The sequence below is a fragment of the Euleptes europaea genome, chromosome 6 (assembly GCF_029931775.1).
Source record: "Euleptes europaea isolate rEulEur1 chromosome 6, rEulEur1.hap1, whole genome shotgun sequence".
In the NCBI taxonomy this organism is placed as follows: Eukaryota; Metazoa; Chordata; class Lepidosauria; order Squamata; family Sphaerodactylidae; genus Euleptes; species Euleptes europaea.
The window spans coordinates 98,548,877-98,564,105 of NC_079317.1; the positions used below are offsets into that span (position 1 = coordinate 98,548,877).

General features: G+C 43.6%; 1 protein-coding gene across 1 annotated transcript in view; it reads right to left on the minus strand.

Annotated features, from left to right (window-relative positions):
* B4GALNT4 (beta-1,4-N-acetyl-galactosaminyltransferase 4) overlaps positions 1-15,229 on the minus strand; it is a 203,874-nt gene that overhangs the window by 92,043 nt on the left and 96,602 nt on the right. Inside the window, exon 2 of the mRNA XM_056851575.1 lies at positions 15,015-15,130. Within this exon, the coding sequence (XP_056707553.1) occupies positions 15,015-15,130 (116 nt within the window). The remainder of the gene's footprint in view (positions 1-15,014; positions 15,131-15,229) is intronic.

The window sequence follows — 15,229 nt, forward strand, 5'->3', positions numbered from 1 at the left end:
ACTACTGGTGCTTACTCCCAGGAAAGTGTTTTTAGGATTGCAGTCTATGTCATTAAAAGATGAAGCAAGTATCTAGGACAGATCTTGCGCTCTCTCATGTATATAGAAAAATGTACATTAAAAGGATGCAGATGTTGCAGGTGATTGATAGTTTTGCTGGGAAGCTCTCAATTTTCTTTGAGAAATGGGGGCATCTGATAGAATGCAATCATTCTACAGCTAAGTACAGCTAAGTAAGATAGAGTTTGGGGCCTTAGATTATGACGGGACCGCTTAATGAAGATTGTGTGTATGTGCGAGCATGAATGGGTGAGTGTCTGAGTGAGAGAAAGATCCATTACCTGTGAAATCATGAACGTGAATCAACAGAAATCCATGATATTTGTTTCACAGTACACATGACATCTTAAACCAGACTGGACATACAAGCTGGGGGACGGGGGTGGGGGGGATGCCTGCATTTCCCCCAAAGACAAAATAGTACAACAGAGGGTCTCATGGGGGTGGGGAAAAACAAAGTGGCTCTTCTGCAACAAATGAGTACTATCTCTGTCCAATCAACCCAAATAGGTAGTCATGTTAGTCTGTAGCAGCAACATGAAACAGGAGACCTACAGCATCTTAAAGATGGTCTAGAAAGTGTGTAAGATCTGCCTGTCCAGGCTCATGTTCAAGAATAATCTGTAGCTGCTCTCCCCCTTTGCTTCTCCCTGTTAAACAAATAACATTCATACAAAACCTGGGAATGAACTTGGATCAAGAGCAACCTAGCTCTGAATAGCTTCCTCTATAAGTTTAGGAAAACAGGGAAAGTTCACTGTGTTTTAGAAACGAACTTTGAAACTCACTTCTGGGGTCCAAAACAAACACACCTTTCTTGAAAAGAAAAGAAAAGAAAAGAGATGGAAACTTTTACCCCAATGTTGCTAAATTCTGTGAAGCATCAATTTGCAGGGGCCTCTGCATGGAACAACCTTGTAATAGCTCTGGCACAGAGAACGCTGCCTGGCTGCACCTCCTCCCGCAAAGCGCACACACTCCTGCTTCTCCTGGCAGCTGCAGGGAGGAAGCTTTTCCGCTGAAGAACACAGAAGCTTTTTAATCTCCCACCGCTTCAGGCACCCTAGAAAGGAGGTGGTGGGGAGGGTGGGGAGGGTGGTGGGGGACGATGGTGGAAAGAGTCCATTTATTCAGTTCCTACTCCGCCTGTGCTGTCCTCGACAGTTTGAGACCCAGCTGCAAACTGCACATCAATGTTGTGAGAAGCAGGATTCTTGATGCCAGCTTGAAGCTGCTGGGCCTGGCCTTATGGCATGGATCAGTACTGACCCTGTGGGAACTGGGGCAGCTAGAAGCTAGGCAAGTAAGTGCATGGCACTTAAACCACTCCCCTGCTACCACAGCATTTAAACTAAATATGCAGTGTCCGTGCCTCCCAGTGTCTAGTCCACCCTCCTTCCTGCACTATTATGATGCCTCTGTAATAACGCCTTCAGAGGGCATTGCGTTTCTTTCCTCTGTGGCTTTAATTAGCTCACTTAGACAAAGTTGGCTAATTATTTCTTTAGTGTTGTGTGCTCCCTTGTGTTTACTGCATTGGTTATCAGCCACTGCCTGGGTCCTTCCCAGCCTTGTTTCTTAATGTGGGTGCTGCAGAACAGCCTCTTCTGATGGCTATTGGCACTTGTTATACTGGTTACCTGAACAAAGTGGTTTCTGTTGCAAGCAACACAGGTGGGCAAATGACCTTGTGTGCAGGTAAACCTGATTCAAAACCAGTAGCGCCTTAGAGACCAACAAGATTTTTGAGGTATGAGCTTTCGAGAGTCAAAGCTCTCTTCATCAGATTTGACTCTCAAAAGCTCAGATCCCAAAAATCTTGTTAGTCGCTAAGGACTTTTGAATCTAGCTGTTCTAATTCAGACCAACAAGGCTACCCGCTGAAACTATACAGTTCAGGTTATTTGTGGGGGAACACAGCCAGTTACTCTGGGTTGCATACCCACATTATGAACCTTTCTTATTTATTTATTTACAATTTTTCGCTGCCACCTCTTCAAAGTCCTACTCGAGGCAACTTACAATTAAAAACAAGAACACAATATTGAAAACAAGTCATTGAAAACAAGCCATTGGGTATAAGTAGCATAAAAACTATCCATGAAACAGAAGCAGACTATTAAAAAATAAAGGTATGATAAAACCCCCTAATTAAAAGCCTGGATAAAAAGATGTGTTTTGGTCTGGTGCCTAAAAGAAAGTAAAGTAGGGGCCACACAAGCCTCAAAAAGGAAATACGGGAAACATATTTTAAAAGATGGACTAAGTAGAATATGGTTTCAGTGTAGAAACAGGATCAGCCCACAGGTTTTGCCACTGACAGTGCCAGGGGAGGTATATTGTGATAATGTTATCTGAAGAGAAACAGATTATATAACTTTTGAGAATATGATGGACAAGGGGGGAAAGATAAAAACCTGGCTTAAAGATGTTAAAGATGAAGGAAAGAATATTCAGTGGCTGTTATATCATCAGATGGTTTCAGTCTCAAAAATGAAAGAACAATTCAAAAAAGAAGGTGGACTTTTGAGAGAAAAGACACATTTTGAGTGTCCAATAATGGGAGATTCAAGTATATAGGCTATTGTTACAGTATGAAACTGAAACAGAACAAGTAAAGGACTGTATGATAAAATGGATGCAAAGTTTAGGAGCAGTTATAGGTATGAGTCAGTGGAAGAAACTACAGTTAAAAGAAATAAAATTTACAAAATGTCAGATGCCTAGAGAAATTGGTATAAAATGTACTTTAGAAGGTATACAACGCCTAAAAATATTGCAAAGGCAAATAAGGGATTTGATGGAAGGTGTTGGAAATGTCAAAGCATAGATGCAACCTTCTGCCATATGTGGTGGTCTTGCAAAAAAGCAAGAAAATATTGGAAAATAATACATGATGGAATGCAAAGAATATTGAAAATCAAATTTGTTCTAGATTCAAAAAGTATGTTGTTAAATATTTTGCCAGACAATATGCCAAAAATATATAACGAATTACTTAAATATATGGTGACAGCAGCAAGAGTGGAATATGCAAGAAAGTAGAAAGCGGAACATCCTGGGACAATTGTCAGGTAATATGCATCAATTTCCACCAAAAATACAATCAGCACTGAAGGATAAATATATTTCTTTTGCAGTTCAAGAGGGAAACAACATAGAAAACTTGAGAGCCTATTTTTTTAGAACTCACACTGGGATAAAAAAAAGTAATTTGTGTTTTGAGAATGAGTAATGCACCATTAAACGACATCTACTACTATATCCATCTGTACCTCTTACAGATATATTTTCTTACAGTCTGTATTTCATACAGTCTATATTTTCATTGACGTGCTGAAAGAAAGTACTATAATACAAAGCCATTCCTGCCTCTTGGTATCTGTCTGTGGCAAACAGTGCCTTTAACTGACTTTGGTTGGCCCACCAGCTATAGCCCTCTGGGTCGACTTGAAGACTTTCCGGAAATTTCAAATAGTTGCTGGCTGGCATAGATAATGGAGAACATATGTCTTCTGTTCTTAAAGAATGGCACTGTTTGCCAGTTCATTTCCAGGGTCTTAAAGCCCTAAATCAGGTGTGTCGAACTCATTTATTATGAGGGCCGGATATGACATAAATGTCACTTGGTCGGGCCAGGCCATGCCTCACAAGCCCAGATCGAGAGTGGGGGGGGGGTTCAGGGCAAAAGGGGGGGGAAGTACCAAATGGCGCCCCCATATGTTATACACATATTTTTCTATATACATATATAATCAACAACTCTCTTAAACAATAGAATAAATTGTGTTTTCTATGAATTGTTAAAGAATAATTACACTTTTACCTTATCTTACCTATCTATTACCTATGAATAATTACACTAAGAAGTAACTCCTGTCCACGTTCTGCAAGGCTCACTCCCCAGCAAAATTATGCCTTCAAGTGATCACAGCTTTATTATAATGTCCTGAGGTAGTTAAGAGTGTCAGACTAGGATATGGAAGACCCAGGTTCAAATCCCCACTCTGCTATGGAAACTCACTGGGTGATCTTCAGCCAGTCACATGCTCTCAGCCTGACCTACCTCACAGGGTTGTGAGGATAATATGGAGAAGAGAAGAACAATGTCAGGTGCTCTGGGTCCAAACTGGGGAGAAAGGCAGGATATAAAGGAAGTACAGGAGTCTCAGGAGAAATATTTGCAAAACTATTAAGTGTGCACAGTTCATACTACCGCTAAGATATGTCTTGTCTCTTAGTACAATCAGGCCAGCCACCAAATCGGGCTCTGCTTTCTGGTGGCCCTTTGGAAATGGAATCAGAACTGAGAATAAAATGCCAGTTAAAATCCTATTAAAAACAGCAGAAGGTGCAAGGCTCGCACCTCGTTCCACCTTGATATGCAATAAATTACAGCAGATTCCTCTTTAAATAATATCGTTTGGAATCTTTCATTAAGATTCAAGGATGTCTGAGGTTAAGTAGTTTTTAAACCAGCAATTCTAAATGGCCCCCACAACACTTCTGTTAGTCCCAGGGCCATCATTCCACCCCTGGGGCTGTCAATCCAGTCCCAGAACACTACTGCTCATCTCAGGGGCTTTGTTCCACTCTGGGGGGCTCTCATTCCAGTCCTAGAACACTTCTGCTAATCCCAGGGTCTGTTATTCCAGTCTGGGGGCTGTCAATTCAGTACCGGGACATTTCTGCTCATCCCAGGGGCTGTCATTCCATTCTGGGGGGCTCTCACTCCCGTCCCAGAACACTTCAATTAGTCCCCGGGGCAGTCATTTCACCTTGAGGGCTGTCATTCCAGTCCCAGATCACTTCTGCTAGTCCCAGGGGCAGTCATTCCACCTTGGGGGCTGTCATTCCAGCCCCAGAACACTTCAGCTAGTCCCAGGGGCTGTCAATCCAGTCCCAGAACACTTGTGCTAATCCCAGGGTCTGTCATTCCAGTCTGGGGGCTGTCATTCCTGCCCAGAACACTTGTGCTAGTCCCAGGGGCCGTCATTCCACTCTGGGGGCTGTCAATCCAGTCTCAGAGTAGTGTATCTGGGCTTAGCGACCTTACTGGAAAATCCATTCCACATTTTCTTTGCAACTCTTTTTGTGCTGGAATGTATTTCACTGGAGTCCATGCAAGTCAATGGGCAATCCACGCTCCCATTATCTTCAATGGGCTGTGCAGCCTCCCGCATTGTTTCTAATAGGCTAGCCTGTCATTTGTTTTAGTACATCCCAGTTGTTACACAAAGAATCAGGGCAGATCTGATGGCCCTGGTAGCCCTCCCCGCCAAGATCACTTGAATGAGGCACCTTTTTTCTTCTTTTTTACACCTTGGGAGGTTTTGCTGCACACCAGCCGCTTGCCCTTGGGGGGGTGGACGTTTTCAGTGCTCTCCCCCTTTCCTCCAACGTGATCAAGCATAAGAATTTGCAGGGTTTTCTCTCCCCACCCCATTCCCTTTTCGCCCCTTTAACAAATATTGTTGAGAAAGACTGCCAATTTGGAAGGCTTTAAGAGGGAAGTGAACATGTTTATGGAGGATAGGGCTATCCATGGTTACTGGTCAAATGGATACTAGTCATGATGCATACCAATTCTCTACGGTATCAGAGGAGCGTGCCTATTATATCAGGTGGTGTGAAACACAGGCAGGATGCTGCTGCAGTTGTCTTGTTTGTTGACTTCCTAGAGACACCTGGTTGGCCACTGTGTGAACAGACTGCTGGACTTGATGGGCCTTGGTCTGATCCAGCATGGCTTTTCTTATGTTCTTATGTTCTTAAAGGTTCTGGTCTGCACTGACTTACACAGGGACCAGAATACATGGGGGGCGGGAAGAGAAGATCAAATAGAATGAACAAACATGCCTGGATTATGAAGATGCCCACGTAAATGGCCCTGGAATCCAGGTGGGTAGGTGACATGGCACTCCTTCCCCTGCATGAGGGGGGCCTTCCTGGAAGGGCTCGAGCGAGACGGGACCAAGTGCAGGATCTCCGCTGAAAGCACAACTCCCTGCCATGCTGAGGAGAGCGAGCCACGTGCAGCTTGCTACCTTGTGCGCTCCACGTGCGCTCCATGCTGCCACGCACCTGTGCGTGAGCAGGCACTCGCTAAAGAATGCTGAGAATGCCTATAGCAGGGGTGGGGGACCTTTTTTCTGCCAAGGGCCATTTGGATATTTATAACATTATTCACGGGCCATACAAAATTATCAACTTAAAAATTAGCCTATATTTGGTCAAACATTTAGCCAAGAGGCACAACCGGAGATTGCTCCAATTTTCTGCCACTTAGAGGGACTCGCTTTTGAGCGGATCGCCAGTCTTAGATCCTTCTGAGCTAGAGATCTGCCAGGACCCACTAAGGGCCAGACAAAATGATTTCGCAGGCCTTATATGGCCCCTGGGCTTGACGTTCCCCACCCCTGGCCTATAGAGCTCTCTCTGGCCGTACTTTAGATGAGGTGTAGCTCATCCGTTCTCCCCCTATCTAAGGACTCGGTTGGCAGGCCACTCCACCCCTTCCCTGCTCCACTCTCCCTCGGCACAGCCAATTTGCAGAGCCTTCAGGTGGTGCTGGCTGGGCCTGGGAGCTGAATGGTAGCAGTTGCAGGCGGCGGTGGGGCTGGAGCCCTCGCCCTGCGCCTCTGCGCAGACCTTGGGAGCTCGGAGGCAGAGAGTTGCTCTGTAGCAAGCCTCGCTTGGGCGCTCCTCCTCTCCCCGGGCCCGGGGCAAGTTCTTCGGCCAGCCCTCCCCCCATCCAGCGGCAGTGGGGCGGGGAGGCTGCCTTGTCTAGCTCGCAGGCCGGATAATAGGTCTCAAGGGGCCGGATCTGGTCCCGGGCCGCCATTTTGACACCCCTGCCCTAAATGGTTTGGGACAGAGATATCTCAATTTGCCTCTGGAGTTTTTAGCTAAGGGCACAGTATATAAAAGTTTGAGTAAGGGCTCTCTTGCCTTGGTCACAGTGTCCGTTGCAAATGCAAAGTGCTTCTTTAGAACAACAGAAGGGGACGTAACAGCAGAAAGGAGGTTTGTTCCATGGCAGGATTAGCGTTGTTTCCATTAAACCAAGCCTGGAAATAACCACTCATCCATTACAAATAAATTACTTCTCGTGTCCAGATAGAGAAATTTACCAAAAATTGGCTCTCTTCCTCTTTTGGACCACAAATGATTAACACAAGTATGGGTGGGAAAGGAAGCTAGTAAATATGTTTCCAGGCTAGTAACTTTTGCATGATTTGAGGGAGGGGGGCAGGGCTATTTTAAACTGGAAATTGAGGGGAACATACTGTAAGAAAAGAAATCAATGAGGTAATTTCGTGCAAGGCCACTCTTTTGGATTCTATCTCTGAACTGGTCTGTGGGAAATCAACACAAGGATAATCAAAGTTGTTGTATGACTTATGACTATAGGGAGATTCAAATTTCCATGGGCAAAACACAAAAGAATCTCTGTCTTTAAGCAAACTTACAGCTTGAACCTCAGTTCATGACTTAGGTCCATTTGTTGTAACAATCCAATGTCTAAACCAGCTCAATTTTAAACCCAGTCATTTCTTTATAAGAAGTTAACACATGTTTGTTGTCTAAAAATGGAGCCACAGAATAATAAATGGAGCACAGTTGAGGAAATCTGCACAATCCCAATGATAATCAGTTTGCAAATGTCCCTGCTCCCATCAGCGCACATCACTGGTGTGGAAATGTGGGTGGCAGGGAATATTTGTAGATGTTACCATGCAGATGTGGCTACTGACCATACAGAACTGGCTAGGGGTATGGATTCTGTAACGTCTGCATCAGCTTTTACACAGAGGAGTGCATGCTCAGGGATGCAGCCTGCAACCTGCAGGAACCAAAACAAATCTGACATCTTTTTTTTATTTCAGCCCATGGCAGCAGCTTGTCCAGTTCTCAATTTGTATGCCAAGAGCAAAAACTGCTATTAGGCTTGGCACCACTCAATGTGCATTGAAAGGGTGCATAGCAGTGTGAAAAATTACTGCCTGTAATACTCAGCTAGTCAAATGGTCTATTCTACGATGAGGATGCCCTGACCTGGACAGCCCAGGCTAACCTGATCCCATCAGATCTTGGAAGCTAAGCAGGGTCAGCACTGCTTAGTGTTTGGATGGGAGACCACCATGCAGAGTCAGGCAATGGCAAACCACCTCTGAACATCTCTTGCCCTGAAACCCCTACTGGGTTGCCATAAGTCAGCTGGAACTTGATGGCACCTTACACAGGATGAGGACAGCACATTTTCTGAAGTACTCAAATCCCAATATAATAAATGATAATGATAACAAAAAGTGTGTTAGAGGCAGTAATGAAGGATACAGCAACCTTAGCAGATGCTGAAAGTTAGGATTCCCCAGGAAACCAATTGTCACCTCCCTGACTACTTGGCCAGTCTATTAGATTTGGCAACTTTACTCCTCAGTTTGCTTTGTGTGCTACAAAAATACTGGTGGCAGTAAAATGAAAAAGAAACAAAACACTAGTACTGATAGTGGTTTTGAAAATGTTCCAGTTGGCATTGTTAGAGAAGATACTCACTTTAGTCTTGAGCAGAGAGAGAAAGAGCATGTGTGTGTGAGAGAAAAGACAAACAATTGTTACTAAAGGAGGGGGGCTGTGGAGAAATGCATTCCATTTGGGGGCTAAAAAAACCCCACATTTATTTTAACTAAATGCCTGAGTGCCCTGGAGGGCCATAATGGAACGGGGCTCATGGGTCAGCGAGGCTATTCTGCGACAAGGACTACCATTCATGGCTGCTTTCCTCCCTGCCAAGTCATTGTTACTAGCTTCTTGCTGAGCTTTTCCTAGCTGTATGCACTCTCGTTTCATTTCAATGAACTTTGGGTGTGGCAGTGCATGAAGGACTAAGTCCATCATGCATTTTCTCTTTTTGCCATGGCCTGCAACACAGATCCAAGGGACTGAGGTTTTAACATACCACCTAACCACCGATGGCTTTCAACGTCATAGTCATCCTGACCTTTTTTACCTCCACCATGGATAGCTGCAGTGCTTCAGCTGCTGCTCATCTGTACCGGAGGAGCTGGCAAAGTTCTTCTGGCAGACAACAGGCCAATTCTTGAAGTTATATAGGACAGAAAGCAATTCTGTGCTAAGAGGTTTGGAGAGAATTGGCAGAATGTAAATCACCAGGCTTGCATTTGATAATGCACAAGGGCAGTGAGGAGTGTCCAGACAAGCCAAACAACAGCAGAAGGATGTCCTGTTGTGGATCTTGTCATTTACTCAGCAGAAGGAACCAAAACAAATTAACTTTGAATTATTTTCCTGGAATGTTATTCAGCACAATGGCTTTAAAATGGTTCTCAAACAATCCATATGGCTGCTATTCTGTTTCACAATTACTCTCCCTTGCACAGCAGTACGCAATCTAATTGGAAAATGACAATAAAGTGATTTTGTATACCTCGAGAAAAGTTGTAGCATTGCAACAGGCATTCAGAACCCAACCACACATTCAGAAATGCTGCATTGTGTAGCCCTTCAAAAACTATCAACTCAAAATGCAGGTGGAGGAATGCACATTGCAATGATGCCCACATAAAAATTCCCTATACAAAGACAACAAGCATCTGTGGGAGCCAGGCTCAACTAGAATCTCCCCCCCCCCTTGACATTACTTTTTCATGCAAGGATGGTTTTGTTTGCAAACTTTTTGCACTCAACAGAAGTATTCAAACATGCAGTCCACGTCCATCAAACTGGTCTATTCTATGGTAGACTGTATAATATAGTATTTCTGAATGTGCAGTTCAATTCTCAGTGAATGTCAAAGTTGTGTATATTTCATAGAATCACAGAAACAGAGTTGGAAGAGACCACCAGAGTCATCTAGTTCAACCCCCTTTACAATGCAGGAAATTCCAACTACTCCCCCCCACACCACATTTCCAGTGTCCCCTACTCCATGCCCAGAAGGCAAATGTGATTTTGCTAAAAAGGCAAATGTGATTTTGGGCTGTATCAACAGAAATATAGAGTCCAGATCACACAAAGTGATGGTAACGCTTTACTCTGTTCTGGTTAGGCCTCACCTAGAGTACTGTGTTCAGTTTTGGGAACCACAATTTAAGAAGGATGTAGACAAGCTGGAACGTGTCTAGAGGAGGGCAACAAAAATGGTGAGGGGTCTGGAGACCAAGTCGTATGAGGGAAGGTTGAAGGAGCTTGGTATGTTTAACCTGGAGAGGAGACGACTGAGAGATGACATGATAACCATCTTCAAGTACTTGAAGGGCTGTCATATAGAGGATGGTGCAGAGTTGTTTTCTGTTGCCCTGGAAGGTCGGACCAGAACCAGTGGGTTGAAATTTAATCAAAAGAGTTTTCAGCTAAACATTAGGAAGAACTTCCTGACAATTAGAGCATTTCCTCAGTGGAAAGTCTTCCTCGGGAGGTGGTGGGCTCTCCTTCTTTGGAGGTTTTTAAGCAGAGGCTAGATGGCCATCTGACAGCAATGCTGATTCTGTGAACTTAAAAAGATAATGAGAAGGAGGGCAGGAGGGGTTGTGTTAGTGCTTGGCTCTCATGGCCTTTTCTTACATGCCTGGGGAAATGCCAATTGCCACTTTGGGGTCAGGAAGCAATTTTCCTCCGGGCCAAATTGGCCAGGGATTCTGGAGGTTTTTTTTTGGGGGGGGGGGCTTTTATGTAATAATTATGGGTTTCATGTTTTTGATTTTAACCATTGCTGAATGCTTTATAGGGTTTTTAACATTTTGCAAAGTCTGGTTTAGGGACTCATTCAGCAGGGTAAAGTTATAGAAATAAAATATATTAGCTCTTATAACCATACATACTGAAAATGAATATGCTCCCAAAGGGTTGTATAGTGACTGGGGAGCTAGGACTCTGGGCCCTGCACCTCTAAGACTACGTTTGCATGGGAGATTATGGCACGTTGTGTGGCTGCTCATACCAGCACCACTCCTAGCTTTTCGTGGACTGTGCCATCCATATTCAGTCCTGATCTTGGTCATATTCATGTTCCTTCTATGTGTAGATGGAACAAGATTGGCCACAGCCAGATACAGACACAGATGTTCTATAGTTTACAGGGTCTGGCTGCACAGAAATAAGTGCTCTCAGTTCCTAAACATTTTCCTCTGCAGATGAATCTGTCCTGTTCCCCTCCATCTTCTGTGGCTTTATCTCCACTGTCCCAAGAAGGAATGAAAACAAAATTCAAGGTTCTACAAAAAGCCAGTGATGTGTATACAAATACAGCTTAAATGTGGATAATTCATAATGAAAAAAGTGTTTTCTTGATATAGAAATGAGACTTTTTGTTTCAGAATAAACAGCTGTAATGGCATCCTAAATTGTTTACAAATATTTGATACTGTTGAACAAGCAGAATCCACTAGAATGCTAATACTGATTTCCTGGAGATTAAACAAAAGAAATGTTGACATCTAATGATTAGAGGAAGGATCAGATCTCAGGCGTCTGGGTTTGTCTCAAAGACTGTATGGCCAGCACAGTCAAGACAGTCCCTTCACTGCTTGTTTGCCTGCCCTCAACCTCCCATTTTTTGAACAGCAACAGTGGTGCCACCTACATAGTACATAGGGCAGTTTCGAAGGAGAGCTTCAGAATACGTAGAAGATTCATGCTGCTGGGCCTGGCTCCAATGTACATTAAAAATCTTATGCTACATCCACAACACGGGTGAACGTAGCCATCAATTAGACAGTGGAGATTGTGCCCTTGTCTGTAGCATCTCACAACAATCTGTTCAAAATGCAGAGTACAACAGTTAAAATGGGTTTGCTTCCGCCTGAACAAGTCCTGATCTTCCCTGGTCTCTAAGGATACATAATCGACATATTGCTAAATGTTAAGAATTATTGCTGCTGCACAGGGCTCAATTAGCATCTGCATGTGTGTGTGGGCGTATAACATACAATTTCCTCTGCTTATGCTAATTGCTCTGTGCTGTTTCTAAGCCGTAACTATTGATACTTTCTTCTGAATATTCCTTGTATAATGTTGGTGACATCAGGTTATTTTCCACACTAAGTTTATCTTCTGCATTCACAGCCTGCCTGAGGAAACTAACTGAATGCTGGGTACTGGCATTGCTCTGTTATAAAGCCTTGGAGCAATGAACTACACAGAATATGAATGGCTTACTAACCACCACTTTGGGGGCAGCTCTGCATCTGCAGCAGAGACTTTGCAAATCTCCCCTTTAGACTACAAAACAATGCCATGCTGAATGAGTCACTGCTCAAAGACCAATCACTTTCTTTCAAAAGACATTCACAACAATATCCCATGTACTGAAAGCTGTGTCCTTTACATTCACAATGACATTTCCAAAAGGATACCCCCTATATGTCCCTGCTGCTGACCACCAAGCTTACACATCAGATATCTCCATTCCCTGTTGTCATTATTGGTCTCATCTGTATCTTTCACTATTTTAAAGGGAATACTGTAGCTCTCCCCCCTGGAACATACAAGAGAATTTCAGAAGAAAGTCAGATTGTGTTTCATAGATCACAGGAAAGCTTTTTACTGTGCAGATCATGAAAAGCTATGGCTGGTCTTAAAAGAAATGGATGTGCCATAACATCTGATTATTTTGATGAGCAACCTGAACTCTGGACAAGAGGCTACTGTTAGGACAGAATATGGGAAAGCAGAATGGTTTCCAATTGGCAAAGGTGTCAGGCAAAGATGTATTTTATCTTCCTATCCCATCAATCTATATAATTTAATAAGGAAACATAATAAGGAAAGCAGGATTAGATTTAGATGACAGTGGAGTGAAAATTGTGGAAGGAACATTAACAGGTTGAGGTTATGCAGCTGACACCACAGTGTGTGTGTGTGTGTGTGTGTGTGTGTGTGTAAAGTGCCGTCAAGTCGCAGCCGATTTATGGTGACCCCTTTTTGGGGTTTTCATGGCAAGAGATTAACAGAGGTGGTTTGCCAGTGCCTTCCTCTGCACAGCAACCCTGGTACTCCTTGGTGGTCTCCCATCCAAATACTAACCAGGGCTGACCCTGCTTAGCGTCTGAGATCTGACGAGATCAGGCTAGCCTGGGCCATCCAGGTCAGTACTGGCAGAAAATAGTGAAGATTTGAAATAACTAGTGATGAAAATTAAAAGGGCAAAAGGGATGACTACTGGGGAATTACACAACTTTTAAGGTTGATGATGAAAAAGGTGAAATTGTCAAAGGTTTTCTGGTCCTTGGCTCAGTCATCAACCCAAAGGGAAAATGTAAACAAAAAATCAGAAGGAGATTGAGACTGGGAAGGGCAGCCATGAAGGGCAGTTAGAAAAGACTCCTAAGGGTAAGGATGTGTTGCTGGTGACCAAGATCAGGATAATTCATACCATAGTATTTCCCATTACTATGTATGGGTGTGAAAGTTGGACAATGAAGCTGACAGGAAGAAAGTAGATTTCTTTGAAATGTGTTGTTGGAGGAGAGTTTTACGGATACTGTGGACAGCCAAAAAGACAAACAAGTGGGTTCTAGATCAAATCAAGCCTGAAGTGTCCCTAGAAGCTAACATGACTAAACTGAGGCTGTTGTTCTTTGATCACATTATAAGAAGAGTCACTGGAAAAGACAATAATGTTAGGAAAAGTTAAAGGCAGCAGGAAAAGATGAATGAGGCGGACTGACTCAATAAAGGAAGTCACAGCCTTCAGTTTGCAAGATCCAAGCAAGGTTGTGAATGACAGGACATTTTGGAGGTCATAAATTCATAAGATTGCCATAAGTTGGAAGTGACTTAACAGCACTTCTCCCCTGCATCTCCTTAACTGTCCTTGTCCTTTTTTAAAAAAAAAAAACCCATCAATATTTTAATCTTAGAAAGATATATGGTTGGGGCAGGGAAGGGACTTCCCTGAGAAAGAGGGAAGGGATGAGAAGGGGGAAATTTCACACTGGGATGACAGAGGGATCTTGATGAAGTTTCTGTTCAGATTCTTTAAATCATGCATGACTGTGCTGAGTTGTGTCTGTCTAATTGTAAACCATCCCGTATCATTTGGACAGAACAGATCAAAATTCAGATAATACAACCAAATAGTACAATAAATAGTTTGTCAAGGGATAAGCCACTGCTTGTGCCACAATGTATGAGCCACAAAGTCAAGTGAAATATTTTCAAGGGTCCACAACTGCACTTGCCAGCTCAGTACTGGTGAGTGCATCTTTTAATCTGAGAAAAGCCCCCCCCCCAAACATCCAGAGCCTCAAGACAAGTGGGAACCATTTTTCATTTTGTATGAGATGTCTAGCGGCTTTCTAAGCTCCGAAGTCAACACAAGGTCAGGGAAAGACCAGCGCCCTCCACCAGGCTCTGAAGGACATCATCTTAGTGATATTATATTGGGCCTGTAACGCATTTCCCCCCACCTTTGCCACTTCAGAGATAGAAAAAAAAGATAAAAACTCATTCCTACAGTTGTCTCCCAGCTAAACAGAGATAAGTCTTCTCTCTGGCCCAGAAACAGAGAGGATCAAAATGGGAGAAGGAGTAGGCTAGCCTGCATCCTTCCCTCTCAGAAGAGGAACATCGTCGCTGGCAATCACAAAATTGTCTATCAAATTTTGTTTGTCCTGGATATTCATCTGGACACCATACTGCCATGTAATATTGACTAGGAGATCCTGAGAAAACTCTGCCTCCGTTATTTAAAATGTCTCTGAATGTTTGTAGACTGTGTCTCCAAATTTCAAAACATTTCAGCACAGGACTCCTCTCACTAACCTCCACATACACTGGGATAAGTTAGAATCCCATCTCCTTTAGTATGCATATTAATCACAGCACAGTAGCGGAGGTGTCTCTACTTCCAGTCAGGAACTGTTAGGAAACTATTTTCCAATTAAGGAAACACACAGAGAAAGCAAGAAACCAAGCAAAAGCAAGATTACCATCTGCTCATCCTCCCGGCTCTCGCTGGAGTCTTCAGCCTTCCTGTGAAGAGACGCCACATGGGCCCCAGCCGATCGTCTGCCAGGATCTGTCACCTCAGCCAGTCGCTCACCATCTGGGAAAGGCAAAACAGATACCCCAGAGGGCATGAGAAGGCTAAAAAAGAGATCACGGCTTATATCAACCCTCACCCTACACCAGTCATAGGGAGCAA